At 55.0% G+C, this 14581-nt stretch overlaps 1 protein-coding gene across 11 annotated transcripts in view; it reads left to right on the top strand.

Annotated features, from left to right (window-relative positions):
• Positions 1-14581, top strand: part of SHANK3 (SH3 and multiple ankyrin repeat domains 3) — a 401813-nt gene that overhangs the window by 185458 nt on the left and 201774 nt on the right. For all 11 annotated transcript variants that reach the window (XM_075081824.1, XM_075081828.1, XM_075081835.1 and 8 more), the window contains one exon: positions 10290-10483. In XM_075081824.1, the coding sequence (XP_074937925.1) occupies positions 10290-10483 (194 nt within the window). The remainder of the gene's footprint in view (positions 1-10289; positions 10484-14581) is intronic.

The raw sequence follows: 14581 nt of genomic DNA, 5'->3' as shown, positions 1-14581 counted from the left end.
CTGGCTCCTCTCTCAGCTGAACAAGGAGAGGAAACGAGAGGTATGGACCAGCCAAGAGACCACACTCTGCAAATGTAGTCGGAACATTGTGCAAAGTTGCTGTCTTCTCTGGGTCGGAGGCGTCTCCCGTGTTGCCTCACACCAAGGGCTTCTTCTGAAGTTTGGGTCAGCAGATGGTGCAGTTGCTGTGTGCCTGCCCTTGCATGCTGCACCAAGTGACAGCTGCCTTTCCTCCCTCTGGGGATAGTCTGAACTGCGCCCTGGCAGTGTGGGATATGCTTCTGTGCAAGTCCCCGTTCTTTGGCCTTATTTTAATCCTTTAACAGTTCCAAGCAGTTCCAGTAACTTCTGGACTCAACCATGGCTGTCTCCCAGCCACTGTTCCAGTTATTAAGGAACTATGTGGGCAGAATGAGTGAATATAATATGGTCAAATTATTTAAATTCACCATTGAAAGTTCAAAAGTAACTTGCAGCCACCATCACAAAGACAGAAAATGACTGCTAGAGTCCACGGGATCTGTGAGGGAGGCATCCATGAGGAAACTCTGGCTTTCCAACAGCAAGGGCAAAGAGGGTGATGATCTATGGGCATTAGTCCAGGCAAGCCATGGCATCAGCCTAACAGAGCTCAGAGTAACGATGGTCATGTTTGGAATACAAATACTGGTGTCTTTGTGCTGACTCTTGAACCAAACCTTCACGAGCTGGGATATTTACCTTGGCAAAGGCAGTTTCAGTATTGCCTTTGCTGGTTGCTCAGAGGCGTAGTAAGCTATGTGTCTCTGGCTGAAGGGTGTGGAAGAAGGGTGCCTTATGTTGAAGAATCTGGTAAATGCACAAAGGAGAACTTAAATGTGGGCCAAGAAGGCTGTTCTTGGGTGAGTTGGCCAAGAGGTGCCATAATTTTCCTAAGGGGGGAAAAGCTAATGTAATTCAAGGAGTTAGCTGCAGGCTTCTGATTAATAAAATAATAAAAATGGTAATGAGTTGAGCAAATAAAGAATCTGCAAAAGAAGTCCTCTGCATTGCGAAGCTGCTAATCTGTAGATCTCTGCTGGTGTGTGCATGCACTTATCCTGGTGCTCTTGATGCATTGGGATGGGTTTGGAAAAGCTCTCCGTGTGCAGCCTGTTCCCTGTGTCCATAACGTACGGCGTGTTCACAGAGGTAGCGGCACAGACGTATGTAGGCACTGCAACAGCCAGCACTGTGGTACCAAATTTGAAGTGCATGAGGCGGTTGAGTCTAGGCAGGTGGGAGCAGAGGGCTGCACCGCGCCACTGCAAGAGGGAGCATCCCAATCACTTCAGCTTCCCTGCAACAGCCTTGCTGTGAGCTGGTTACTCCTCCCATGATCTGGCAGCCTGGGGCCTGGCCCCTTCCTGGGCTGATGTGCTGGTCCTTACTGGTGAGGAGGGTAAGAGGATGGAGGAGCTGCATCCCCTACTTTTATCCAGTAGCTCAGTGGCTTTGATGGAGAATTTGGATGGTTTGGTAAACTCTCTGTAAAAAGCACAGCGTATTGCATCTGCTGTGTCTGATGGGAGTTGTCAGGGCTCGCTAAGTGTTTGGATGTGCTAGCCAGCCGGGGGAAGGAGCAGTAGCTGATGCCACCGGAGCAGCTCAGGTGCTGTGCACAGGGTCAAGGCTGAGCTATCCTGAGCAGCACTTCAGGAGTCTCAGATGTTACTGTTGACGCCAGAGAAACGCTGCAGGTGTCAGTCGCTGAAGATGTGTCAATAGCTGAATAATTTTGAGGACCAATGCTTTGGACTACAGTGTCAAAGTCTCGACTCATTCTCCTCGCTCCAGATGCCTGTACCATCTAAATGGCTTTCCCAAGGTACTTTAGTGAAGGCAGATGGTGCCAAGCTGTGGGTTGCAGAGTCAGAAGTTGTTTACCAGTTGTGCTGGAGTAACCAGATCTATCTCAGTCTTTGTCATGGTGCTCTGTGGAGCTGCCTGGGCACCTGGGAAGGACCTTTTAGAAAAGGTCCTTCTAGACCTCTAGGTCTGCTCAGTGTCTAGACATGTATGGGGAGGTGGTGATGCTAACACTTGTTTATGAGGAACGGAATGTGTACCCCAAAACCAGTTGCACACAGGAGATGCTGAATGCCATGAGTAGGGCACTGGGTTTTGATTGAGGCACGCATAAGGACTTAGCAACCAAAACGTTAAAGGTTTCATTGTCATAGGCTTTGCAAATTAGTTCCTTCTTTACAAAGCAGCTCCTGCCTTCTGCACAGCATGGGTTCCACCACATCTAGGAGCTGCAAAGCCACAGATCTTCTGGGGTTGGAAGGATCCTGGTGCCTAAAGTAAGGAGGGACTGATTAATCATCTCCTGTCACTCCTGGGTAGCACTGACCAGGAGATACTGATGAAATGATTCTTCTTTGTCTTTTTTTGTCATAGAGCAAACTTTTGAAATAGGTTGTCTTGATCAGCAGCAGCTAGTGAGGATCCACCTGGACCTCTCCCTCCATCCTGCAGTGAGGTGTCGGGTTTGGTAATCCTCCTGCAGCTCCCTTCAGCTACTATCTGCGGAAAACTTGTCATGCGCCTTCAGCAGAACTAGGCTTTCTCTCACCTTTGTGAAGAGCATCTGCCGGAGCGTGAGGTGCATGTTAATTCAGGGTGGTTGCCTGTTCCTGCATTTGCTAGGCTTATCAGACAGGTTGTCCAAATTCCTAAGGACTGTGATCTTGCAGGATAGGCAGTATTAGAGGCATAATTTTCAGAAATCCCGTTATCCTCTTTGTCAACTGATAAAACTATATTTTGTCTTTTCAGTAGGTCTGTCTAAGATCTGATGGAGCTACCCAGTGATATAGAATACTTTCGGCTGCCAGGGTGGAGAGGCACAAATCCAGCTACCACTGGGGACGTTTTCACTGGCTGGGATGCACAGAGAGCTTTAAAGAGCGAATCAATATCTGTGATTATATAAAGGGAGACAAAACCTTTTAATTAATTGTCTCTCCCAGGTTTCCAGTTCCGCTCCGTCTTCTCCAGACATGTTTGTAAGGCTGTAGCCACAGCCAGGTGGAAGCATTTATACTTCAGGGGAGGTAGTTCGACATCCAGACTAGTCGTGGCAGTAAAGCGCAGGTCACTGCCTGGCGAGGAGGGTGCCTGCAGGACCTCTCCCAGCTGTCGCTTTGGCCAGCTCTCGCAGCCATTGTCAGCGCGTCCTTGGCGGCAGACTCTCATGCCAGCTTTCTGCAGCATCTTGTCAGTCGAAATTGCCGGTGCTGCTTGGCCAAATGCTCCTCTTCTGGGGATTTTCACATTTGGTTGCTGCCGCGTGAATGACACCGTCCCGCGCGGCGTTCCCCTCGTGTGATGCAGCGCTGTGCTCCGTCCCCGCTGCGCCACGGCGGGACGAGCGGCCCCACCGAGCTCCTGCAGATGCTGTGATCTGACCGAGGGCTCCCCAGCTCCTGCTTTACATCGTTGCTCAGGCCCCCTGTGCTAATTAGCTGGAGTGCTGGTCTGGCGGCTGTCTGAGGAGGAGCAGGGAAGGCGAGGGACTCCCATTCTCCCATTGCCTCCCTTTTCCCGAACAGTGTGAATCTGCCACTAATTGGCTCTCGTTAGCAGGTGACTGTGCTACTCTCATTTAGTTGTGCAGAGATGATCTGAGATGAGAAGTTTCTCAGCAGACTGAACATCAAGGTAAAGAGCCATGCTCTAGGAACAGAAAGGAATAAAATAATTTTGTGCAAGCGCTCTAGCAGTCGGCCCCGGAATATGAGCCCAGGTCTGCCTCGTTACCTGGCTCGGGGCATGTGCGAGGAGAGCATGGGGGTTTTCCTGCTCTGCTTCTGTGGCTGGAGGGAGCCCCAGTGGTGAGGCATAAAGCTCTCAATGTCAGAAACTGCCTCCTGAATTTTGGACAGAACCCGTGTCTTTTGGTCATTATATCAGGCCTTACCCAGCTAGGCAGAAAGTCTCTGAAGATTTTGCCCGTTTCTGAATTCAAGATCACTGCCAAAGTAGGTAATTGACAGCCAAGGGAAATTCCCATTCACCCCAAATATATGCTGGGGGGGCACCCAGCTGGGAAACAGCTTTGCAGAAAAGGCCCTGCAGGTCCTGGCTGACCAAGTCGAACACGAGCCAGCAACGTGCCCTTGCCGCAAAGGAGGAGAATGGTGTCCGGGGCTGCGTTAGGCAAAGCATCTCCAGCAGGTCGAGGGGGGTGATTGCTCCCATCTGCTCAGCACTGGTGAGGCCACACCTGGAGTGCTGGGTCCAGTGCTGGGCTCCCCAGGACACGAGAGAGATGGATGTCCTGGAGAGAGTCCAGTGAAGGGCCACGATGAAGGGACTGGAGCGTCTCTCCTCTGAGGAAAGGCTGAGAGAGCTGGGACTGTTCAGCCTGGAGAAGACTCAAGGGGGATCTCATCGATGTGTGTAAATACCTGCAGGGAGGGTGCCAAGAGAGGACAGAGCCCGGCTCCTCCCAGTGGTGCCCCGTGACGGTTCCAGAGGCCATGGCCACAAACTGAAACACAGGAGGTTCCCTCTGAACATCAGGAAACACTTTTTCTACTGTGAGATTGCCCGAGCACTGGCACAGGTTGCCCAGGGAGGTTGTGGTGTCTCCATCCTTGGAGATGTTCAAAAGTCGTGTGAATGTGGTCCTGGGCAACCGGCTGTAGGTGTCCCTGCTTGAGCAGGGGATTGGCTGGGATGACCTCCGGAGGGCCCTGCCAGCCTCAACCATTCTGTTTGATTCTGTGAATCTGGGAAAGTTTTAGAAGTGACGAAGCTGCTATTTTCTTGCTAGAGCTGAAATCGTTTCCACCAAACCCAGTCTATTTCTGTATCTGTCAGCCACGCTTGTAGTAACGATTTGAAACTCCGGAACAGCAAAAGCATTTCTTCCAACGGACACGTAGTAAGTGCCATAATTGAGAAGCAGTGTTTGGTTGTCAGTCAAATTCTGTCTAACGGCACCAGGTTATAAGGACCCGGTGGACTTTATACTGCTCGTGCCATGGCAAAATCTCTCTTACCTGAACGCTGAAGAGTGCAACCCACAACGGAGATCACTACAGCACTCACTACTGGGCCAAGCTGCAAGGCCTGTGGCAGGGCACGCGTGGCGTGCCTCCTCCCGCTAGGCTTTGGGTACAGATGTCTCCAGAAGGGTTCCTACAGAGAAGTTGTCTCCGGGTACTCTGTGGGTGCAGAGCTTTACGTGTGAGAGCGTGTAAATGTTCTCAGAGCAAGAGGAGTAGTTTACAAATCCTTCCTTCCATGGCTGAAATGGAAGGCAACTCCAGCACCAGACATGACTCATGTGAAAAACAAAGAAGAGAAAGCAGGCATTGGGGATTGGTGCCTTGTGGACAAGAACAATTTAACAGTCCTACAGTTACTAGGAAAGGCTAACAGGTTAACTGCAAAGCTGCAAAATACATTTCATTGTAGAACGGTTCAGTTTATAGCATGTTTTGAAACAGTAGGAACTTCCCCCATGCAAAAACTTCTCTGTATCCTAAAGCAACAAAAGAATCTGTTATTCAGCTCTCAAGGGGGAAAAAATCAGGATCTGTAATAGATAATTTCATCATAATGTGCAAGACACCGTAGTATGTTCACTGCCTCCCAGAGATAGGCAGAAGTGTGGCAAGACAAAGCTCGAGTTGTTCCCACAGCTCTGGCACAGCCTCGTTGGCTTGGACCTGCCATATCCTGCCTCATGGCCCATGCTGTGGCAGCAAACGCTGCAGCACCCGCAGATCACGAGCTGCACCCTCCGCAAACCAGCGTGCCTTCATCTCGCACTGCAGGTGCCCTGCCGGGATGGTGGTGGGCGGGAATTCCCCAAAGAAGGGACGAGGAGGAGGGTTGTTTAAACCTGAAACGAGAATCCTTCAGCCAGAACTCGCCTGACAAAAAGGGATTCTTTTCTGATCAGCCCCTTGAGAGCACATAAAAATTAAAGCAACTGTCCTGGGTATTTGAGACTGCTTGATGTGTCTGAAGTAATCGTGGGGACTATTACGGTCTATTAATTCACTTGCAGTGATTTGAGCCTACCACCAACCTGTGGAAGGGAAGTCTGTCTTCCCTCAGAAATGGCTGTAGCTTGTTGAAGGATTTATTGTAATTGTCAACTCTCATGAGGAAGCTCTCCCATACTGAGACCAACAGTGTTTCTGATGGAAGCACCCTGTCAGATGATCAGCTCTCCATTACCATATCCAGGCACTATCGAGTCTGGGGCTAAAACATCTCTAAGAAGCATGAGACACGGAGTCACACATCAAATGCAACTCAAACAGTTATTTTCAACAGACAGAGCAAGTGTGAGGTCTCAGAAATTTTGTACAAAGGCGTGCTATCAGGTTTTCGTTCTGAGGCATAGGCTTACTGCAGTGTTTCTTGAGTGCTCGTTTATCTGCAGGAGAGCCAAACCCGAGCACCTGCGAGCAGCCCCTCTGCAGGACCTGAGCAGGAGGAATGCTGTATGAGGCTGTTCACGCTCCTCCTGGCTCCGGGCGAAGTGTCCAGAGAAATCCGAGTTCAGCTCTCCAGCTTCCAGAGCAGGTTGCTGGTTGCAGAGGCAGCAGGTGACGCCAGGAGGACAAGTCCCCCATCTGCTGTTGAAGCTGACTCACAGAATCCCAGAATCCCAGAATCCCAGGCTGGAAGGGACCTCAGGGATCACCTAGTCCAACCTTTCTAGGCAGAGCACAGTCTGGACAAGATGGCCCAGCACCCTGTCCAGGCGACTCTTGGGCTCAGACCAGACGTGTCCGTCTTGCTGGCGTGCTTTAGTTGGGCAAAGCCTGCTGCTGGGCTCATTTACCCAGCGTCGTTCTCCCTTCATTGCAGTGGAATCTGCTGTGCAGTTCGGACGGACGAGTTTCAGGTAAACGGCCACCATAAAGAGAAGAGCCCTGTGAGCAGCAAGGGCAGGATCTCTGCAGAAAAATAAAGGGCTGGTGCTCTTTTGCAGTGACTACGTTTTATCTGAGATGCCCCCATGTCGCACCCCCATGAGGAGCAGTCTCTGCGCCCGGGCATCTTGGCCATGGTGCCCTGTGTGTCTCAAAGAGGAGGAGGATGTGGGCATCATACACAGCAAAATCACGATTATACACTGGGGACATTAACAACTCCTTAGCTGCTTAATAAACACTGCCGCGGTAGTGTTTGTTTTATCCAGAATATACAAGGCATCCTGGCTGCCGTTCAGAAATAAGCTATGGATCCAGCAGCGATTAGCTACAGCTTAACTAGGTGATACAAAGGGTGAAACCTGCTCCTTCAGGCCTCAAGGTGCCTTATGGCGCAGGGTGATAAAGTAGGTGAAGAAACATTGTCAGTTCATGTGGAAGCGTGCCAGGAGATACTCCGCTCTTGACTGACGGAAAATATAAACCCCATTCCAGGCAGTTTTTCTCACATTTTTCCAGTTGAGAATGCAGGTAGAAATGTTCCCAGACTAGAGCCTGAACCTGGAGCAGCTGCACGACTGACAGAGGTCTCTATCAAGGAGGCATTAACATGAAATATGATTAAACTAATTAACATCCTTTAATTGAACTTGAGCCTGCCAAAAGAGCCCAAACAAAAATGGTGGTATCCTTTGAAATTATTACAAAACTTGTTATAAATGTACCTCTGATATATAATAGATGTAGGCTTCTGAGACATTTTGACTTAATAATTCCTTAAAGATTAAAAAATGAGTGTGCTACAAAATCAATATGGCAGCCAAGAACTGGATTGCAAGCCACATAATTAATATTCCCCCAGTGCAGCTGCTGAAGAGGAGCCTTGGAGACTTCACAGAGTCACAGAATGGCTTGGGTTGGGACCGTAAAGATTATCTAGTTCTAACCCCCCCTGCCACGGGCAGGGACACCTTCCACAAGACCAGGTTGCTCAGAGCCCCGTCCAACCTGGCCTTGAACACTGCCAGGGATGGGGCAGGAAAGAGAATCTGGGCTGTTGTTTTGACCTTCGTGTCACTTGTGCAAGGACTGGCTCTTGGTCCAGCAGCTCTATTTTCAAAAATCACGTGAAAGACGGTGCAAGGTTGTTGCTGAGAAAACGCACTGGTGATGGTGCATAAGACCGCCGCAGTCCTGCTGGAGGGTGCCGAGGTGCAGGACCAGCGGTGGAGCTGAGGGTTCCTCGGTAGCTGAGGTGGCTGCACGTTGGCAGCACGGCTGTGTGAGAACCGCGCCGGTAACACAGCAAGGGGAGGGTAGGCTCGTAGCCGCTAACTTGGAGAAGCGAAACGGCTGGAGTGGGATCCTGCTTGCTGGCGTGCAGGTCTGTGTGGGCACCCATTGCAGGCAGCAGCTGCAGCGAGCCCACCGTGCACTGGCAGCCCGGCCACCCCGCTTGCGCACCCGCACCCATGCACGGAGCCCGAAGCGCCCATGCCCGGCCCGGCGGGCCGAGCATCCCCAGGCCGGTGTGAGCGCGCAGCAGGGTGCCGAGCTGCAGCGTCGGCAAGGCGCGCTGCACCGAGCAGATATTTCTGTGAGCTGCCTGCAATACCTACATTTTCTGCATGCTTCTCGTGACTGTTTCTAAAAACATAAAGGGGCCTTTTAGAGATCCTAGCTGGTCTTTAATATCTCTGCATTGACTAAAAATGATACTGGAGTGACATTTAGGAGTATTGTAAGGAAAGGGTAGCTATTTATTTCTTATTAAGTGTTTTTTCCCTTGAGGGACTGTAACTTAGCACGGTACTGAAGCAGCAGGCTGGGCTGAGGGCTGAGGGCTGAGGCTGGCAGGCTACCCGGCGCACGTCCCCGGCGTGACAGTGCCTTCTACTGAAGTCTTGTGCCTGCAGATGGGAAGTTTGATGAGAGGGTTTGGGCAGCCCACTGATGCCAGGACGGGAAGCTGTGCCTCTTGTGCCAGGCTGTTTGATTCAGCGTTGGGTCGCAGTTCCCGGCTCTCTGCCGGTCTTGGTGCAGCAGGCGTCCGCTGGAAGAGCTGCTCCGCGACTGCAGTGGTGCTCCTGGGGGAAGCCCGGACTGCCCCAGGCTGAGGGACGCCGTCCTCTCTCCTGGCTGCACCCCCGAGGAGTGGGGTACCCATGTGGGTGGTGGCCATCTCTGGGAGTGCGCGTACAGGACAGCGTTTCATGCCGCAGCGGCCGCTCCCCCCTACCTGCACCCCTCTACCTGCACCATCACCGGGCAGCGCCTCCGGCAGCAGGGGGGTCTGCGGGAGGAGGCTCCGCTGCACCGCCGTGCCCCTGCCCCTGCCGAAGGCCGCGGGGGGCAGCAGCGGGGTGCTTGGGGACATGCACGGCGCCGGGGGACGTGGGGGCTCTGGGGTGACGGTGTCTGCGCCCAACGGGGGCTGCACAGCAAGGATGCTGCAACTGTGGGGCAGGGGACCTGCAAGTAGGGAGCTGGGGGGCTGCGATCAGGGCGCTGCAGGGGCAGCAGGAGGGCCCCCCGCGCCGTGTGCGGGGGGCTGCGGGCGGGGGGAGGGCCGCCGTGCGCGGCGGTGCAGGGCGGGGGGAGCAGGGGAACCCCGCCCCCGTACGGAGGGCACTGCCGTCACCCCCCCAGACACCCGCCGGGGCACTGCCCCCCGCCCCGGCAGCGGGAGCCGGGCACCCCCGCATACCCCCGCACCCCCGAGCTGCTGCCCACCCCACCCCCCCGCCCCCGGCGCTGCCTCGCCGCGCATTGCACCCCCCGCCCCAACCCGCCCCCCGTACATTGCACCCCCGGGACGGCGACCCCTCCCTCCGGGGCTGCCCGCCCCCCGGCACTGCCCCCCCGGAGCCGCCCCGCGGCAGAGCCCGCCCGGCGCTGCCCCCCCGGTCCGGGACGGCGCGGCGGCGGCCGCCAGGGGGCGGCCCTGCGCGGCCCCGGCCCGGCCCCGGCCCCGCGGCGGCGGCGGCGGGCGGGTGGGCGGCGGCGCGGCGCGGCGGGGGCGGCGGCCGGGGGCGGGAGGCGGCCGGGCCGGCGCCGTCCCCGTCCCCGCCCGCAGGGGGAGGAGCCGCCGGCGGCGGCACCTGCCCCGGGCCATGGTGCGCGCGGCGGCGGCGCGGCGCCGGAGGGAGCGGAGCGCCGCGCGGGGCGGGCGGCGCCGCGCCATGGAGCCGGCGGCGGGCGGCGGCCCCCCAGCCGCAGCCGGTTCCCGCGCCCGGGCGGCGCCGCGGCGGCCGGGGCTGCGCTGAGCCCCGCCGGCCCCCCCGCCATGGCGCAGCCCGCGGGCCGCGGCGGGCCGAGCCGCGAGCTGCCGGGCATCAGCACCGTAACCTACGTCTTCGTTTACAGCCCCGGCGGCCCGGCGGGGCCCCCCGGGCCCGGCCCCGGCGCCGAGCCCGCGCCGCACGCCGCGCCCGCCCCGCTGCGCGGGCCCAAGCGGAAGCTGTACAGCGCCGTGCCCGGCCGCAAGTTCATCGTGGTGAAGAGCTACGCGCCGCAGGGCGAGGGCGAGATCCAGCTCAACCGGGGCGAAGCCGTCAAGGGTAAGTGCGGGCGGGCGGCGGCGGGCGGGCGCCGGGGTGCGGGGTCGGGCGGGTGGGGCGCCCGGGGAGGGCACCCACCGGCAGCGGGCTCCGGCCCGGGAGCCCTGCTGCACCCGGGGGTCCCGCTCCGGCACCGGCCGGGGGCCGGCAGCAGCGCTTGCCCCGTCGGCGGCCGTGGGCTCCCGAGTCCGGCCGTGGGGCTGCAGGGCCCTGGCCCAGCTGTGGGGCAGCGGAGCTGCCGGGTCCCTGTCTGGGTCCAGCTCCCGAGTCCCTGGGTCGGGCCCTGGGGGCGCAGGGCTGTGGGGTGCTGGTTGGGGGCTGCCTGGTTAGGCGCCAGCAGTGGGGCCACAGCTCCTTGGCATGGCCTTGGGGCTCTGATCCTGCAGTCAGGCCCTTGGGTCGTCAGTCCCGTCCTGCGACACAGGGCGGTGGGCTCCATGCTCTGCTCGGACCCCCAGGAGAAGCAGGCGTCTCTGAACCCTCCCTCCCCCAGCCCAGGGCTGTCTCTGTGCCCTCGGAGCGCTCCTGCCTCGCGCCGTGCCCTGGGCCACCTGCAAGGCTCCACGTTGCCAGCCCGCCTCTCGCTGGGTGCTGGCGGCACCGGCTGAGAGTGGCAAGGGGGAGGTGGGCGAGGAACGCTTCCTAAACAAAACTCCCGACCATACCGCTGAGGAGCCACGGCGATGCAGAGCTCACGGGGAGTTGAGAGGCTTAGAGGCATAATCGTGTTGCCCATTATGATGGGCAGACTTCTTGAAAGGCATGTAAACCCTGCGGTAGGTCATAAGTCAGCTTCCAGCAGACAGGGATAAGAAAAGGCTTCCTCTGCGAGTGGGCTGATTCCATAGTTTTTCACAGAAAGTTTAAGGATCTTCTTTTAATCTTCCTGCCTCCACTTTTTTTTGCTGATGCCTCTTACAATGAGGGCTGGAGCAGTCGCTAATCTGACTAGTTGCATTAGCTGTAATGTGGAACTGAGCTTGGGAGTGGGAGACAGGGCTTGCTGTTCCTTGCCCTGAATTACTGCCTCAAAAGCACGTGAGACTTCCGAGTCCTGTGCAGTGGATGTCAAAAACCTCCCCTTGGAGCTGGCAGCCCAAGGAGCCTTGTTCCTGCCCCCGCCATGTGTTTTTGTCCCCTGCGTGGAGGAGGAGATAGATGCTTGTGACTTGGCTGATGTGACCGATGGCGAGGCTTTCTGCAGCGGGGTAGCTGGAGTTAAGGGTCGTTTGATGTGTGGAGCTACACCTTGCGCGGTGGTGGGGTAAAGGTGTTTGTTTCCAGGAGGCTGGAAGGAATCAAGAGATGGAGGGCTTTTGGGTCAGAAGTGCTTTTCCCATGTCTTGTCTTCACCCACTTACCCCGTGTTTCTGTCACACCCTTCTGTGTCTCCTCATGCATTTGCATTAAGTAGGTGGTGCCATTCCTTTGTAATTGCAACAGCATCCTTAACTCACGTATTCACCTGTAATTGTTTGCATATCTTCACGTGATCTCCAGGGAGAGAGCAAGCTGTGGGAAGTTCCGTGGGGGGGAAGAGCAGCCTGTGATGGGCAGTGGCTCCTTGGAGCTGGAGGGACTCTCAGCTAGCTTCCTCGATGTGTGGCTGAGAAGGCTTAATAAGAGTTAAAAGAGAATCACTTCAGTGACTCGCTTATGAAAGATCTCCAGGCAGTGTAGATGGACAGCGCTCAGTTATTTACTGCTTTTGAGATGCTGATTAATTTTTGCGAGGATAGGAATATTGACAGTTATTGGAGAGGGTGCCCTGGCGTCGCAGACAGGTAGAGCGATGGGGATAAATGGAGCCCAGCTGGCTGAGCAGGACTGCCGCGGCTGGTGCTTTGTCATGTTTGGTGGACTCGTGACTCCTTTTGGAAACAGGCTGATATTCAGTTGGTGGGGAGAACTCTCTCGCACCCAGCTTGGGGGAAATAGAAGTCGGTATAAGTGAAGGTCCCTGACCAACATGGTGCTGGACTTGTGCTTTGAGCTAACGGGGGTGCCAGGGTGTCTGCAGGTGGGCAGCGGTGGTGAGAGGCATTGGGAGAGCATGGTTTGAGAGGATGCCTTGCCATGGGCAGCTGGGGGGATTTCAGATTGGGGTCCTGAAAAGGATGTACCAGCTGAGTGGGGACTAACTGAGCTTCTCAGGAATCAGTGTGTTGCAGGTGGAGGGTCCTGGCGGGAGAAGGTGGCAGTCAGAGTAAGTGTTGAAGTGTGGTGGGTATGAGCAGAAGAGCTGTTTGGGGAAGGGTGGGAGCAGATTTGGGGAGTGCTGTCAAAGAATTGCTGGAGGCAGTTGCCTAATGAGATGTGCCAGGGCGTTTGGGGAGATGTGCCAGGGCGAGAGCCTTGCATGGAGGGAGCTCTCTGAGAATGTGGAGCTGAGGGAGAAACCTGTCTGAAGATGCAAGTCTGAGTGAAGAGCTGTCTACAGGCACGAGTGTGCTGTGGGAAGGGACCTCCACGGGGAGGGCAGCTCTGAGCAGGTGGAGGCTGGGGACAGGAGATTGCTGGTGTGGAAGCTGCAATAGGGCAGGGGTCTCATATGAAGGTGTGTTAGTGAGGGGACTTGACAGCTACCCCTTTGATGCAGTGAAACTCAGTGACTTCAGATGGCTGGGGCTGCAAGCAGTTCCTGGCAGGGAGGAGAATGGCAAAACACGTGAGGGTTTGTGCATGGCCCAGTTTGATGCATGGCTGTCTGGTGAAGCAAATGCTGCTTGTTGGTGTGCTGTCTTTAGAGAAAGCTGAGGATCCCTGGGACGTTCACCCGGGGTGCCATTCGGAGGTTGTGTTCCTTGTTGAAAGCCAATGGACTCCTGTGACAGTTCTGCTGAACGCTGGTGTTAAGCAAGGGTCTGACGTGCTGGTTGTGGTGGAGCGAGAGATGCGCTGAGCCTTGTTGTGTGATGGATTTTCCTGGAGCTTTTCAGTAGGAGTTGGTTTGGTTTCAAGAGCGTGGTGAAAATTAGGGTGTCTGTCTTGACTGTATACTGTAACTGTCCTGGAAGCTGTTGGATGACAAAAGGCAATATTCAATACAGTTATTTTCTTTGTAAGATAGCTAAAGAATTCAAGCTGAGGGAAGTCTGTCCTTGATCTGCTTGTTACTGGTAATGAGAAATGAAATGAGATATAAGTGCCCCAAGCAAAGGGAGAACCAGTAGTCACCAGCACTGAAATCACAAGGTCACAGGGAGAAATGGTTCAGAGACAAGGCACAACGAGGATTGAATCTCCAGCCTGGAAACTAGGGAGAAATCAGGAACACTATGAACGTGCTGGTTTTGGAGTCTCATTTCTTTGCACTTTGTGATCAGGAGGAGTTATTCTCAAGCAACTGTTACCATGTGCATCCGACAGCAGGTTTTCCTCTCCAGTGTGGTTCCTCATTGACATTCCCTACTGCGGTATCTAAGCTAACCCTCTGTGAAATAAATGGCAAACTGAGTTTCTGTTGGCTGTGGTTTTGTTGAATTATTACTGTAGCAGTTTCTTGGTTGTGCTGGAGGTTGTTTAGAGGGGATTATTTTACTTGTGAATAAAGTTGTTATTGCACAGTAAAGCTAGGTTTTGTTAGTGGAAGGTTTTGAAGTTTCTGTCTGATGCGCAGCCAGCTCGTTTCCTCTGGACTTTCTTCATCCATCCAGAAACATTTAAGAGAGGCTGCTCATGTGCAGTTCACTCTGGGCTGTAGGATCCCCGCTACCCCGCAGGAAGGCAGCTGTTCTGGCAGTTAGATGCAGGTGGTTAGAGACAGAGCCATTAATGACTAGGAAGGTTATGCCAAAGCTTTAGGCTTCCCTCGCAAGCCGTCTGTGCCCGTGGTGATGCAGGGCAAAGGGGTGACAAACAGCTGCCTCCTCGCCAGACTGCTGCTCCTGTGTTATTCCCAGCATTGGAAGAACAGAGATGGAGAAGGAGTCTCATGGTCATTGAGTCGAGACCTTGACCCTGCACAACTTTTCAGTCTCCTGTAAGCTGATCACACTCCACCTTTAAAATCACTGGCGCTTTCCTCCTGCTATTCTGGTGGGGAGGCTGCTCTAGAACCTTCCAGACTTCAGTCTATATCTCTTCTAACTTCTGAAA

The sequence above is a fragment of the Phalacrocorax aristotelis genome, chromosome 1 (genome assembly GCF_949628215.1).
Source record: "Phalacrocorax aristotelis chromosome 1, bGulAri2.1, whole genome shotgun sequence".
NCBI lineage: Eukaryota > Metazoa > Chordata > Aves > Suliformes > Phalacrocoracidae > Phalacrocorax > Phalacrocorax aristotelis.
Note: the sequence above shows the minus strand (reverse complement) of the source record. Positions and strands in the feature narration are given on the sequence as shown.